General features: G+C 44.0%; 2 protein-coding genes across 2 annotated transcripts; both read left to right on the top strand.

Moving 5' to 3' along the window:
* Positions 1 to 1561: 1561 nt before the first annotated feature.
* Positions 1562 to 3455, top strand: LOC108548433 (odorant receptor 49b-like). The gene is made up of 6 exons (XM_017901350.1): positions 1562 to 1711; positions 1784 to 2190; positions 2631 to 2730; positions 2856 to 2957; positions 3137 to 3295; positions 3399 to 3455. The coding sequence occupies exons 1-6, from the start codon at positions 1562 to 1564 to the stop codon at positions 3453 to 3455; spliced, it is 975 nt and encodes a 324-aa protein (XP_017756839.1).
* A 3038-nt stretch (positions 3456 to 6493) lies between these two features.
* On the top strand, positions 6494 to 10735 carry LOC108548434 (uncharacterized). The gene is given in 9 exon segments (XM_017901351.1): positions 6494 to 6757; positions 7030 to 7194; positions 7331 to 7432; positions 7920 to 8037; positions 8040 to 8391; positions 8476 to 8545; positions 8621 to 8719; positions 9486 to 9671; positions 10523 to 10735. Coding segments are annotated over 9 exon segments (1569 nt in total).
* Positions 10736 to 15257: the final 4522 nt, after the last annotated feature.

The raw sequence follows: 15257 nt of genomic DNA on the forward strand, positions 1-15257 counted from the left end.
CTAATGTATTACACGTAAGAATGTGTACAGGTCCGTTTGCGAATGATTACAACGCATGTCGATCGAAATTCGTGCGAGGGTCGCAAGGCAGGCGGTCCTGAGAAGAGTGAGATATATCTCAGGCGTATTTACGTAGAAAGGAAAACACGCAGTCGTAAATTGGATCAAGAAGAGAGGACTGCGCGACGATATAAACCGCGCACGCTTAAAATTCTTATGGCGCGAATGATGATAGAAAATTTAATATAACTTGGAACTATGGCGGATTACGACTGAGAGAGCACGTCGTTTGCCCATCGGTTTACGTTTTCTTTCGTCGCGTTGGAAATTCGGCATGTTCTCTTAAAAACGCGTGAGTCCGGCTTTACGGGAACGAGAAGCTTACACAGGAATTTCGAAACCACTCACCGTGAATCGTGCAAAAGCTGCTTCTTGTCGTTCGTATGTATGTAAAATTACAGCAAAATTTCGTTCCACATGGGTGAATAAGCAGGGAGCACCCTGTCCACGTGGCACCCTCTTTGAACTCGTATCGTTCCTTGCATCTACCTGCTGACAAGAATTTATTGGCAATTAATCATCCAAATAAATGAGTACCCATCCCTGAGTTTCCCTGAACTTACTACCAGCAGATAACATCGCGAGCAATTAACCAATGCACGGTGCATCCGAGTTTACTTTCCGTCGATAATGTAACACTCGGAGAGAAGTGGTTGTTGTCGTGGATTGGGAAAGAAAGCAAGAGAACATGTTTTGAACGTTGAAAGGGTAAGGAATTAGGAGATCACCGAAGAGCAACGTGATTAGGTGAAAAATATTCTGACTCATCGTGCGGTATGAAAGCTGTAATTCAACACGAAGTATACTTAGACGATGCATTCTGCCATTCCCAGGGCTTTCAATCGCGTTGCACCGCTGGAATAAACTGAGCAGTAAAATCAATATTTCGTGTATCAGGTTAAATATGTAAATTCGAAACAAGTAAACGGACTACGAATAATAAATATAACGGTAATTGTATCGTTCACCTTCCAACATATGGAAATTTGCTAGGCCGCGACTATGGCTACGAGGTATAGCAACTGATTGTAAATGGAAAGGCAACAATTGTTGCCCAGAGCATGGGTGTTATTATCATGCGTGTAACTTTCGTTATTATCCCGACAATTTTCGATATTATCCAGTAATTATAAAAATATGCCACGACTCCAAGAATTGAGAATACGTTGCGAAACAATCGAGAACCCTTTATTCAAGATATAAAAAGTTAATCGAGCACGGTGCATCATGAAGAAAATATGGCAGCAACATTATGGATAATTAACGGGGATAAATTATTGATTTTCATCGGCCTTTATTCTCGGATTACCCTTTTTCTTCAATGTTCCTCAGTCTCTGAGGGACATTCAGTAGAAGAAATATGTTCAACCCGAACATTCGTCAAGTATTTTACATACTGGAACTGATCGGAACGGTTACTTGCACATGGCCAACAGATCCCAAAAGTAGCAAAAAGGCAATCGTAATTCGCAACTTTCAATGGCTGATTACGATGTTAGATATGTCCTTTTTGTTGGTAGTTTTGGTCCTTGGCATCTTTCACTCTCAAAACGACATAACTAATTTGATGCAAACTGCTTGTAATTTTTTTGTTCTGATGAAGGTGATATTCGATTTGATACTTTGTAAGAAAAACTACGTTCAACTGCAGGTAATTAGGTGTTCAATGTTCGAGGATATTCCGTGGTGGAGGAATAGTAAACAGATTTTTTGATCGATCTAGTTACTAATAAGGGAAATTAAGGCGTTCGTAGACGTGGCCAATGACATGGAGTTTCAGATAATCCAAAGATACATGGATCGTTACAAATTTTTCTTCTCGATGACCGGGATGGGTTACATGATAGCTGGAATCTCCTTCTGTGTGGCACCTTTGTTCTCTTCTCAAGAACTACCAGCTGGTGGTTGGATTCCGTTTTCTATCCAATCACTCGGAGTATACTACACAGTTTATGCAATTGAAGTTTGCTGCATTTTCCAAACGGTGCTTTGCATTGGCGTGGACTTCACGATAGCCATTCTCTTGAGTTTTCCTGCAGCCAAGTTGGACATACTAGGAACGAAATTGCAGCATGTGACGGGCTACGACATGTTGGTAAGCTGTGTCAAGGAACACCAAGAAATAATAAGGTAGATAAATTTTGAATCGTTGAAATGATTTTATCAAAGTTTAACGTATCATGAAGGGTTATCTTACCCCGTTAAATTACAAACACGTGACTTCTTTTGTAAAAGGGATTCTGCACATGTCGGATTGTCATTTATAAAATCTTGTCTATATATTTATTAACTATGGGTATGAAATAAGAGATGCCGAGTGATGAGAATATATACTAAAGTGTTAAAAGCCGGTTTCGATGATATTTTGGAAAATTACAAAATAGCCGAAAGTAACAGAAACCTAATTTTCTTTGTTTTCCTCTTTATCTGTTTATTCCGTTTATCTCTTATCTGAAGGAACAAAGATCCTGCTACTCTAGAAATATGCAATGTTTCGTCGACATGTGCTATTAACACTTCAGTATTCTCCTATGAGAGATTGAAATAAATTGAGATTATGTCGCGATTAGATATGTGGACGATACTAGTGCCGCTCTTAGGACATTATTGTTGAAAGCGAACGTTACAGTGGGTTGTGCTGTGATATGCGGAACTATTCCCTTGATTTACGTGAGTCTGTTCTGCTCGTCACTTTTTCTTTCTGCACCAATAGTGACATAGCGTTGTAGAAAAGTAGTGATTGGATTCTTGACGCGTGTTGTGGAATTTTAAATGAAAATTTCTATAACGTCCAGATGCAATCCGTGGGCGTTGTCTGTCAGTATCTTCCTGTGGTGGTGTCAGGCTGTGCCCAGCTGTTAATCTTCTCCTGGCCAGCAGACGATTTAAGAGAAAGCGTAAGCCGGCCAATAGTCACGTTGATTCGATAGATCATCATTTGAGCTGGCATGCACTGACACACCATCCTTTTTCTCCGCAATTAAACGAAGCTTCTTTGATCACTTTCATCCCATATTTCCACAGACATTTAATTGAACCTTTTAATTGGATAACGTGCTAACTTGTTCTTTCTTAGAGTCTACGTTTCGCAAAGTCGCTAAATGATGTCCAATGGTTAGGGAAACCGCGTAAAATGAAGAGCGCCGTTATAGTTATGATGCAGAGGAGTCAGAAAACGCTTCTAATGACAATGAGCGGTTTCCTACCACCACTTTCTTTGGAATATTTCGCAAGCGTAAGCAGCTACAATTTCTTTTACAAAATACAGTCCAGAAATGACTTTCTTCATCGATCGTAATCATTCACCGATATAACCATTGCATACAATGTTTTTATAGTTTCTGAGAACAGTATCATCCTACTTCATGGCAACGAAAACTATGATTGAGTCTTAATAATCGCAGCATGTATCACCGGAATACGTATGTAACCGAAATTTGCAGTAAATGTATATATTGAAATTTTATTTTTCTACAAAATCAAGTAAATGAACGAAAAATCATTTGTGAAACGCAGGAATAATGTTTCGGCATGACGTTAAGTTTTTTCTATGCAGGCGGTTGTTATGAACGCGAACAATCTGATCGTACATTTTAAATATCTAGAATGGGTTATATCGTAGAATACGTGCTAATAGTTTTCTCGTATCTGTATACTTCTATATAAAGTTTAATAAATTGAAACATGCCCAATTGCAAAAACCAATTATGGCGGCTCAATTCCCATGAACTCAATCAACATTGCGACTGTTTCACGTAGACTTTAAGCAATTATATTATCCTCGTATTGCAGTCCCAATATTTAATCATTCGTGAATTCCTAGCTTCCTTATATAACGGACGAGTAACGTCAAACCCAATATTTGTAATCAATTTTCGATAGCTTGTTAGGTGCAGAATAAACCATGGCGCACGGCATACGTATCCACCATCGGTAGAAAAATAAATTCGTTTGTATGTTTTATAAATATTTTCAGATATTACACATTGATATGGAATAATTTTACATTAATTGCCGATGAAAGTAGGAAAGTGATTCTTCCAGAGTATTTTGTGCGTATAAATAGATATTTTTAGATTATTTACATGCTATAGTGTTTCCTAAAGGCGATCGTCGTCGTATGTGGCCTATTATAGTAGTCGAAAATCTTCGTCCAGCAATGGCTAATGGGTATAACGTTTCTTCAGTCACGGCTGTTGACACCGAAAGTTCTCTGCATTTGCATCAAACAGTCAAAGTCGAGCAATCAGAAATCCAAGGATTCGCGATTAAATCCAAATATTGATTTAAGACCTGCACAGAGAAACAGAAATCTAAAGGCAATCATTATTTTCCGTGTAATATCAGACGTTACAAATATATATTTATATAGGGATATGGTTTGATTGGAAAATATACGGGAAAAAGGATGTTGTTAATTCCAATATATTTTATTTACTAGCTAAGGCGACTTAAGAGAAAAGATGAAAGCTAAAAGATTAAACTAATTACGCAATCCACACTCGCAAGTCAACTCTACGAACTATCAGCGACTCGACTTTCTCTCAAACCTCGTGTACAACATTCACTAACAGGACTGCCCTAGGACAGCCATTGCACCCTCATTTTAATCTTGCACTCTGCCTTCTTTCATACTCAAGCCTTCTTCCTGGATCACGCGTTCCAGTAGCCACGCTTTCCAGGTGGGGCGCCTTTCGCCCTTCATTTGCCTTCCACTCAGTCATAAATATTAGGTTCATCCGATCCTTGCACGCGGTCACACGTCCTTCCACGTGCACTTCAGATGACACTCTAAACGTTCAATCTGAACCTTAGGTTGCTGTCTATTGCCCGGCGACAGGTAGAAGGATCCAAGTGTTCCTTTGCACTAACCCTCCCACTTACAGTTCCTACATCTATTTTATATAGTATTGTACGAAAAAAAGCACGATTAAGTATTGTATATGTGCAATCTTGAGGTGGATTTTCATAGCGGACATAGACCACCTACTTCCTCTAAAATGCGATTTTATTAATAAATTATCATCTTCGTGCAATAGCAGTTGGTCGGATTCCAGTTTTCTTAATGTATCAATATGCTTGAAGCCATTTATTTGTCTCCTCCTTGTCGTTCATGCACAAGTAAAATTACGAATCAGCTTTATTCGAATCCCGTGAAGAATTAGGAAATACACTTTAAACTCCTATCGTTCCACAAATCGAGTCACAATCGAGCTCATACCTGCGATTAATTATTCGAATTAACGAGACTGTAATCTTAAGTTTCGCTAAATTTACTACTGAACGACAACATCGCGCGATTTCGATAACTTATACGTTGCAATTGCGCGATACTAGTAACTTTTGGGAACTCGCTTCAAACACCAAAAGAGTGCAGAATTAAGGGTTGACCAGATGGTCGAACTACAGAATGGGTAGATATACAGAATCACTGTGGTACTTGTAACCGATAAATTGAATCGCAACAAAAATTTCAATATTGCTTGCTGCATTACCGCGAAGATTTCCGTGTATATACCGAGAAGTGAATCGAGCGACTGAATTAAAAGAAATCACCGATACTGCGAATAGGAAATAACAAATAATAAGCTTTTATTTTTAACGTTTACACGGTAAAGACACGGCCAGGCGAAATAACTGAATATGAAAGATAAATGGGCGGTATTACCATAAAAACAACTCTTCTCTATAATTTCCGCTACTATCCCACAATTAACGCAACACTGTGCTATTTGAGAAGTAATGAAAATGCTACAAAATCGTAGAAAGTCGTTCATTCGGGGCATAATTGCTTAGATTCACGCGACGCATTGCGCGTAAACCATAATGCTCTTACTGTGAATGATTAACGAGAATAAAGTATCGATTTTCATCTGCTTATTTTCCGAGAACACCTTCCGAGAAAAGGAAGTTGACTTCACTCTGAGCTCCACAGTCTTTGAAGGACGGTTAGTGGAATAAGCATGATCGTCCTGAACATTCGCCAAGCACTTTACATACTGGAACTGGCCGGCACGTTTACATGTACTTGGCCCATAGATCCGAAGAGTAGCAGGAAGGAGATAGCATTTCAGAACCTCAGATGGATGTTTACAATGTTAAACGTGATTCTGTTAGGATATTTCTGGTCCTCGCAATTTCCCACTTTCGAGATAACATAGCTGTGTTAATGCAAGCAACCTCTGAGATGACTGCTCTGCTCTAGGTGTTTTTCGATTTGATACTTTGCAGGAGGAACTCCTGTCGACTGCAGGTCACAACAAATTCAAATTACAAAGATAGCCGCTTGTGAGAGCATGGCAAGAAGATTTTCTGATTAATCAAGGTTCTGATAGCTAAGCTGAAAGTGTTTTTGAACGAAGCCAGTGAACACGAGCGTACCGTAATACAAGGATACATAGATCGGTACAAAGTATTTTTCTCGGTGACCGGGATGAGCTACATGTTTGGTGCAGCCTCTTTCTGCTTTGTACCTTTCTTTACCGGCCAAGAGCTACCAGCTGATGGTTGGATTCCGTTTTCTATCGAATCATACGGAATATTTTGTACAATTTATGTCGTTGAAGCCTATTGCGTTTTACAAACGGGATTCAGCATTTTTGTGGACTTTATGATAGCCATTCTCTTCAGTTTCTCTGCAGCCAAATTAGACATATTGGGGATGAAATTACGGCACGTGAAAAGCTACGACATGCTGGTAAGCTGTATCAAGGAATATCAAGAAATAATACGGTAAGAGAAATTTCAATTCACGTTGAAACCTAAACTCGTCTATGTTTGAATTCATTTTTTGATAACGGAATTACGTACCACGCTACGACTGTCTTTATAGACATAAAGTTTGTATACTGTTCCTCATTGACGTTGTCACTGACAGATATTATTGAAAAAGAACATAAATAGATACAATATTCATTACTTTAGGAAAGAGTCAAACACAGATCAACTATTGTACCTTAATTTGAGCAGCACTCTTTATATACTGAATTCTTTGTTCTTACACCATTGAATAAAAGCAGAGCATCACACGATTTAAATGGATTAAGCTATTTCACTGTTAGATACGTGGAGGATATTAAAGTGACTGTTGAGGCTTTATTAATCAAAACGAACGCAACGATGGCGTGCGCTGTGGTATACGGAGCTTTGCCCCTGATTTATCTAAGTTCAGCCTACTCGACAGGGCTTTCCTTCCTGCACCAATAGCGACGTAGCATAGTAAACAACTAGGCAGGAAATATTAAATGGAAATTTCTATGATAACATTCAGAATCAGTCTTTGTCCGCAATCAGTCAGTTTCTTCCAATGGTGTTGTCAGACTGCTCACATCTGTTCGTCATTTCCTGGCCAGCAGACGATTTGAGGGAAAGTGTAAGTCAGTCAATAGTAACTTAGATTCGATAGAACATTATCTCATCTGGCGTGCACGGCTTCGCCGTATTATCCTCGAAGGTAGTACATCGCGAATACTTGCCGTTACTGTATAATCGGTTCTAACTTCCGGTAGCTATGTTTCCAAGAGCAACGCCGAAAAACGTGGTCGCCCTCGTCTACATAGCGGTTAAGCTATCCTTCTGTTGGCCGCTTCCATCGAGAACCAGTAAATCTCAAGTGCTACGCTTCTGAATCTTGCGATCCGTGTTGTTGATCAACGCGATCTTACTCCTCGTACCAGCGATATACGGAATATACGCACACCGTGAAAACTTGATAGAGTTTACGAAAGTAGTCTGTCTCTCTCTCGTCGTTCTTCATGTGTCCGCGCTATCTTTCTTCTGGTTCACATTGTGCTATGAATTTCAGATAAGAGTTGCCCTTGATCGCACGAGAAGTCGATTGTTCTAGCAACTTGTTGCAGAAATTAATCGAGGCGATGAAGTTTTGCTGCAAGAGAGCCAACTCGTACGAGAAATACATCTTCCAACGATACGTGGACAAGTACAACATGCTGTATGGCGCGTCCGCGGTTTGGTTCTACTTATTATCGTTACCATGGGGACCTTCTTTTCATCCCAGCCTTTCCCAACAGGTGCGAAGTATCCGTTTCGCGTTGATTACGAGCCCTTGAGGGCTATCATCTTCGTGCAGCAAACTTTAGTAGGCTTTCAGTGCTCTGCGCTACTGTGTACCAGTGTTGTTTGCGCCTTGCTCTTGCTCTTCGCCGGTTCGCGCTTCGAAATTTTGATGAACGACCTGTGCGTAGTCGAGAATTCTGATTCGTTGATAAAATGTATCAGGAACTATTACGTCGTGAAAATGTATGGAATTATGTTTTGGCGAAAAAGAATAACACGAGGCGTGGAAGGTGCTGTTTCAGATACGCAAAGGAAGTGGCGAACCTGATACAGTTCACGGCTCTGATCTCGTTGTGCATTTGTGGCTTCGAAAGTGTGTTCAGTTGTATGATTATGAAGGTTCACGGCTCTGATCTTGTTGTGCATTTGTGGCTTCGAAAGTGTGTTAAGTTGTATGATTATGATCAAGGTGAGTAATTTCATTAATCCCGCGAGATAATTTGATGACAGGTTTAATAGGATTTCAATCTGCTTGAACGGGTAGCGAGAACCGTTCACCGTGAAGTTTCAATACTTTTCTGTGACTGCAACCACGCTATTAGGGGTGTTCCTGTTCGCTTGGCCAGCTGACAACTTGATAAGTGTAAGAAGTTTCAGTTTTCAGTTCTCTAGCTTCGAACTATGGGTTGCAAAGAAACGCGTAATTATTGCCAGAGCGACAACGCGATGAAAGCGGTATACGAATCGAAATGGTACGAGCAACCCGTGAACATGCAGAAACATGTGTTACTCGTGATTATCCCACAGTCCCCGGTGATCTTGGGGATCAACTGTATCATCCCAGCTTTCTACTTGAAATATTATTGCTCGGTATGCTAATAGTTTACACCGTGTTTCGTTCCTTCTTTCATTCGTCATAAGTGTAACTCTTTATTTCGTATCTCACTTTATCACGAACATGTTCTCCATATTCACGGCTTTACGAATAATTATGGAGAATTAACTCTTTGGATCAGCCATGTTTAATGTAATTAAATTATTCAAGTTATACGAATTCTGCATCTTCTACAAGTTTAAATCGCAATAAAGTGATATATAGCAAAGTGGATATAACATGGCCTGTGTTATTTGTGTTCCTGTTCGATTGTTGAACCTTTCCTCGAGAGAGGAAGCAAAACGTGACGACTGTACGACACGGTGGTTATTTGGTCGAACGATTAGACGCGATGCAAGAAATTTTACGAGCCGGACTAGAACTCAATAAGCAAAGTTAAACGATGTGTCTGGCCTAGAAATCTGACGCGAGAGAAATTATCTGTGGCGAAATTCGCCCTTTGGTCGTATATTTCTCTAGAAGAAACTAGCAGGGATTTTTCGATTAAACTTTACCCTTAAGTGTCACGAAATAGGGGCATTGTGCCTATAAAATCGAGCTGAACGTGGAACGCTGGGTATTGCAAGGGGACCCAACCCTGAGATCGAGCTATGATATTACGCTGGACTCGGATGAGCCATTCACATTGCGACACCTCGACTCAAAAATTGTCATAACTCAAAATCCGTGCGTCTCTTCGAGCACTTCCGAAGCACATCGTGTGAGAGAATCCGTCCCCTTCGCGGCTCTCTGGCCTGTTTCTCTGGCGGCGTGAACCATCTCGCTTCGCGACAGAGCAAATAGAATCCTGTAGCTTTTGTTAATAACGTAAGGATCGTTGAAGGGAATAAAAAATTCTGCGGCTACCTATCAATGGTGGGAATATTCAGCAGCACCACCACGTCCGGCCATCGTTTCCTCGCCGCTTATAAAATCCGTCGAACGAGAACGTTACACCCCTTTCATCCGTCGTTGCGGTTCTTATCTCTAAGAGGTAGACGTAAGCGCATCGACGCGAGAAGTTGAACATGCAAAAAGTCTCGATTAGCCAGTGACTCCTTTAGCCTGGTGCACGCGAAAGGAGGGAAATAATGGAAGGAAGTATGCGAAAGCATACGGAACGAACGGAGGAGCAGCTTCCGCGGCATGACGTCGAGTTACGATAATCTCATTTCTAAACAATTCCGACATATCACAGAATTTCGGACGAAATGGAGTGTGGCGGCCCGCGCACAAGCGCGTCAACATACAATGTTGCTCGACGTCTCCCTTTGGCGGTCCGGCTACACGCGGTGCCCGGGCCACCAAACATATATTGTATCGGCGAATGCAATATCTCCAGTCAAAATCGTCGCTGACGATATGTCGCGTTTTCGGCATGAGTTTCGAAGATTCAATCGAGCTCGAGCTCTCGCCAGCGACGCAACCTACACAGGATTTAATAAAGCTTCATCCCGCACCCACAGAACATTCGCTTATCCCTTTTTTCTCTTTATTTTTTACATTTCTTTCTCTTTCTATCGCTCTTTCAATCAATGCAACAAAGGCGAAACAAACAACGTTGCGTAACAGGAACAATTGCAACGTAACAAGAAATCTTTGGTAATTGACATGACAACGATGTTTCGTTTAATGGTGATGTCCTCCGCTGTGGTTGTTGCCATCGCTGTTGAGAACGTGAGCGAGAAATCCGTCCTTCCACTACCTTGCGCACCCGGGGGTGAGAGCGACCGCGCGGTTAGTGGCGCAACGCTTTGTGTGGCCAGGTATCCAGAAGGATTGTAAAACCTGGGCACAGGCGTGCGTGTCGTGCCAGCGAGCGAAGACCAGTGGGCACGTGTCTACCCCGGTCGGCAGATTTGACGCACCTTGCTGGCGTCAAGGGGATAACGGTATTGCGTGACGTGTGACTATCGTTACACACATTGACCGGCGGCGTTCCCCGTCGAGCATATTATCGCAGAAACGGTGGCGTACGCGTTACTTTCGGGGTGGATTGCTCGGTACAGCGCACCCCTCCGAATCACGACCGATCGGGGCCGGCAGTTGGAGTCTGCTCTATTCAGGCAGTTGTCGCTCCTTATCGGCACAAAACACTTATGTACGACCGCGTATCACCCGGCGACGAACGGCATGGTGGAACGTTTCCATCGTCAGCTGAAAGCGGCACTCGTGTGCCACGCGGACTGCTTGGCCGAGGCCTTGCCGATTGTCCTTTTAGACATCCGTGCCGCTTGGAAGGACGATATTGGGGCGACTTCTGCCGAGATGCTCTACGGCGAACCGATTCGTTTGCGGGGCGAATTGCTAATAGAGCGACGAAACGCGGACGCCGGCGACGAGACGTTTATCGCGAAGTTGCTCGAAGATTTCCGTGGAATGCGCCCGTCGCCTGTAACGAAGCACGGGAACAAGAGGACGTTCGTTTTTAAGGACCTCGATACGACGACTCAAGTGTTCGTGAGGTACGGCGCACTTGAAAGCGCCTTGCAACCGGCGTACGACAAGTGTATACGACAAGGGCGGGCAGGTGCGATTGTTTCCCTGACTGCTATGTCGCGGGCGGATAGCGCGAGCATTACAAGACACCGGAGGGCCAGACGTCGTCCTGATGTGGTGATGGGTTCCGTGCTTCGTCGCGCGGTGCCCCACTGATGGGCGCGTAACATCCGGGAATTCGGCGAGAATTGCGTGGCACCTGGACTCCCCGGAAATCGCTTTTACACTCTCCGCACGGCCACTGATCACTCGTCCGGTCGTCGACATCGCGGTCACTCCGTCCACTAGTCTCTTTGTGCGCAGGTCGACGAGAAGGTTGACAAAGTTCAGGAAATCGGTACCGATCATCGGAGTCGTGACAATGGCAATTACGAACCTGCACGAAAAATCCCGACTCAGTCCGAAATTTTGGCGGAACGTGACGTAACCGTAGATCGGGATTGTCAAGTTGTTCGCCGCGTACAGCTCATAGACTGTCCTTTATCGCCGACCGTTTAGCCGCGATCGCGGAAGTACGCACAGGTCTGACCAGGTATCTACCGTGAAAACAGTTCCAGTCACCCGATCGGTCACAAACAAGCGGCTCGTCTTCGGCTCGCCATCGCTTGCCGCCATCAGCGATCGGCTCGTCCGTTTCTCGCCACATAATTATACGGCTGGAGGCATGTTACCGCTGATGCCCCGAATCGCCAGTGGTACCAGCATCGGCCATCGTCGGGAGGAGGCGAATCCCTACGGTCGCGTGATCTCGAAGAGCTGCGTCGAGTACCTCGCGATGTCAAACGCGGACGGCGGTACGCGCTCCGGTCAACGCGAAGGGCCGCGTTTCACGGCGGAGCTTCGCCAGCTCCGCGTGGATCACGTCGGGTGTAGTCGACGCGGCAGAGATCTGCGGACGCGGTGCTACCTCTGCCATGGCTTCAGTAAGGGAAGCGTGCTCTGGCAAACTTTCTTTTTTTCGCGTTACGGACGTTGTAATTCAAAGGAATCGTGGTTTCTGCCGAGGTCCACGAAATTTCGGGGATGATTCTTCCGCCGCCCTTCCGAACGGGCACCGGGCCGAGTATACGCAGACTCCATCATTACGGCAATTCCTGGTCGATCCAACGCCGAGAATGGCGTAACGCGAGAAATTCGTTTGCTTCGATAGCCAATCGCGCTGAGTTGAAGGAAAGAAAGGCTCGGCTATGCCCGGTATCGGAAACGAGGGAAACAAGGGAAACGAAGGGACGAAGGGGAATATTTGCGTGGAAAACTGGATTACCAAGTTCCGTCGTGTTATCGCTGCTTAAGGGATTAGCGCTTTCTCGTGCAAAGCGTCTAGGGAATTCTAATTGTGCTCGTTAAAGCTTTGAAACTCGATAGAGCCCCCTGGCCCTTGGCGCGACCGTGAAAGAAATTACCTCTCGTTCGTTTGCCTGGTTATGCTTGATAATCTTCGCGTGTGGCAGGAATCCACGACGGAAGAGAACTTGAGGATCCCGATCATGTCCGAGCCCGGAATCCTGCTAACAGTGACAGCTTGCGTAACTGCGCCTGTTTTGAGCATTCTTCTTACCACGCTGCTCTATTAGTAAGTACCCTGTCAGGAGAAAAGAAACGATTCAACCATTTTGCGAAAGCTTACTGCTTCGGAGCATACGCGTACACCCCGGATAAGTGTATTTTACGCTAATGAAGAACGTGTTCTCCAAAGGTGATACTGTTAATCGCGTCGACTAACGAAATCGCTTTGTTCCCGTCCTCCGCTATATCGGCCTGGCTTTCGTCGTATATCACCCATTATCTGTCGATAGCATCTCACGTCCGATCAGATAATTTTTACGCCGGTATTCGCTTAATGAGCTCGACGCTTCGACCGCTAATTCCTTCGCTCTATTTTTTCCACAGCAAATTCCACGAGGGTAGCTGGCGGACGAGGTCGTCGAGAGATGATAACGGACCAGAAGCACCGAAACAACACGGACAACATCGTTCCGTAAAATTGCTATTATCGTGGGCCATTTATTACGACGTTTAAACAAATTCGCAGCAGCGCAGGTTGAAAAATGCGATTTTCACGAAACCTCGACAGGACTATGGTCGAATTCGATGGAACAAACGAGCGAGTCCGATTCATCCGCGATTATCAACTTCATCGAGAAGCTGTGCACGATGGTTGTACCGATCATCGGTCGTGCTCGTACAAATTTTCTGTCCTCGTTACGTCGAAACGTTAAGCGCACGCGGTCGCGTCGCTAATGCGAAATTAACCGTGAAATTAGGGAAAATAAACAAGAACCCCGCGGTTTCGATACGCGGCCGCGTTTTTACGATTCGCGTAGATCCAATGAACTTTGCAAGCCAGTGAATAATTACCGATTCTACCTGGCCGTTAACGATAGAGCAACGGCATAGCAACGACATGGCCGACCGATGTGCGGACCACGTTCACGTGTTCCGGTTCCATTCAAGCGATAATTTAGGGAAATAGAGAACGTCGATTTGGCCAACAGCTAGAGGCTATCGGCATGTGTTTGCTAACGCTGGCTATTGAATAATAATTTCGACCGATCTGCCGCGGAATCGAATCGGAGAGCTCGGGTAAAAATGCCGGTCCATCGTCACCGATCATGCTGTCCGCGCTTATTCACGTGAAACGCTCCACTGTTTCGTTTAATGGAATATCCGTACATGGTTGAACAAATTGATCGGCAGAATTTATCATATTATTACGCCGCGTTGGGAAATAAGCGGGGACAATCAAATTCCTGATAATATGCTTCATCGATTCAGTCTATTTGGCTCAGCTACGCCCTATGCGCGTCAACTGTGCTTCGATCCGGACGGAAATTCATTTTTCCACGCAATTTTTACGCTCGTTACGAACATTTCGAAGGCGCCACGCCGTACAAGTAGAAACCAGTGGAATCGTTGTTGTAAAATTCAAACGGAGAATTAACGTTTGACTCCTGTCGCGACTGGTATTACGTTCGCTTACCTTCCCTGACTTCTCCGTCCGTTCACCGTGTAATTGCATCCGTGTACCCGACTGAACACGCAAATTCGTTACCGTAAATTCCATATCAGCACTCGGATCACCCGCGCAGACACGTGTCACTAGTGTTCGAAAATTTAATTCCTAATGTATTACACGTACGAATGTGTACAGGTCCGTTTACGAATGATTACAACGCATGTCGGTCGAAATTCGTGCGAGGGTCGCAAGGCAGGTGGTCCTGAGAAGAATGAGATATATCTCAGGCGTATTTACGAAGAAAGGAAAACTCGCGGTCGCAAATTGGATTAAGAAGAGAGGACTGCGCGACGATATAAACCGCGCACGCTTAAAATTCTTATCGCACGAATGATGATATAAAATTTAATATAACTTGGAACTATGGCGGATTACGACTGAGAGAGCACGTCGTTTGCCCATCGGTTTACGTTTTCTTTCGTCGCGTTGGAAATTCGGCATGTTCTCTTAAAAACGCGTGAGTCCGGCTTTACGGGCACGAGAAGCTTACACAGGAATTTCGAAACCACTCACCGTGAATCGTGCAAAAGCTGCTTCTTGTCGTTCGTATGTAAGTAAAATTACAGCAAAACTTCGTTCCACATGGGTGAATAAGCAGGGAACACTCTGCCCACGTGGCACCCTCTTTGAACTCGTATCGTTCGTTGCATCTACCTGCTGGCAAGCATTTATTGGCAGTTAATCATCCAAATAAATGATTCTCTATCCCTAAGTTTCCCAGTACTTACTACCAGCAGATAACATCGCGAGCAATTTACCGATGCACGGTGCATCCGAGGTTACTTTCCGTCA

Source organism: Eufriesea mexicana, unplaced genomic scaffold, assembly GCF_001483705.2.
Source record: "Eufriesea mexicana isolate 0111107269 unplaced genomic scaffold, ASM148370v2 scaffold1523, whole genome shotgun sequence".
Lineage (NCBI taxonomy): Eukaryota > Metazoa > Arthropoda > Insecta > Hymenoptera > Apidae > Eufriesea > Eufriesea mexicana.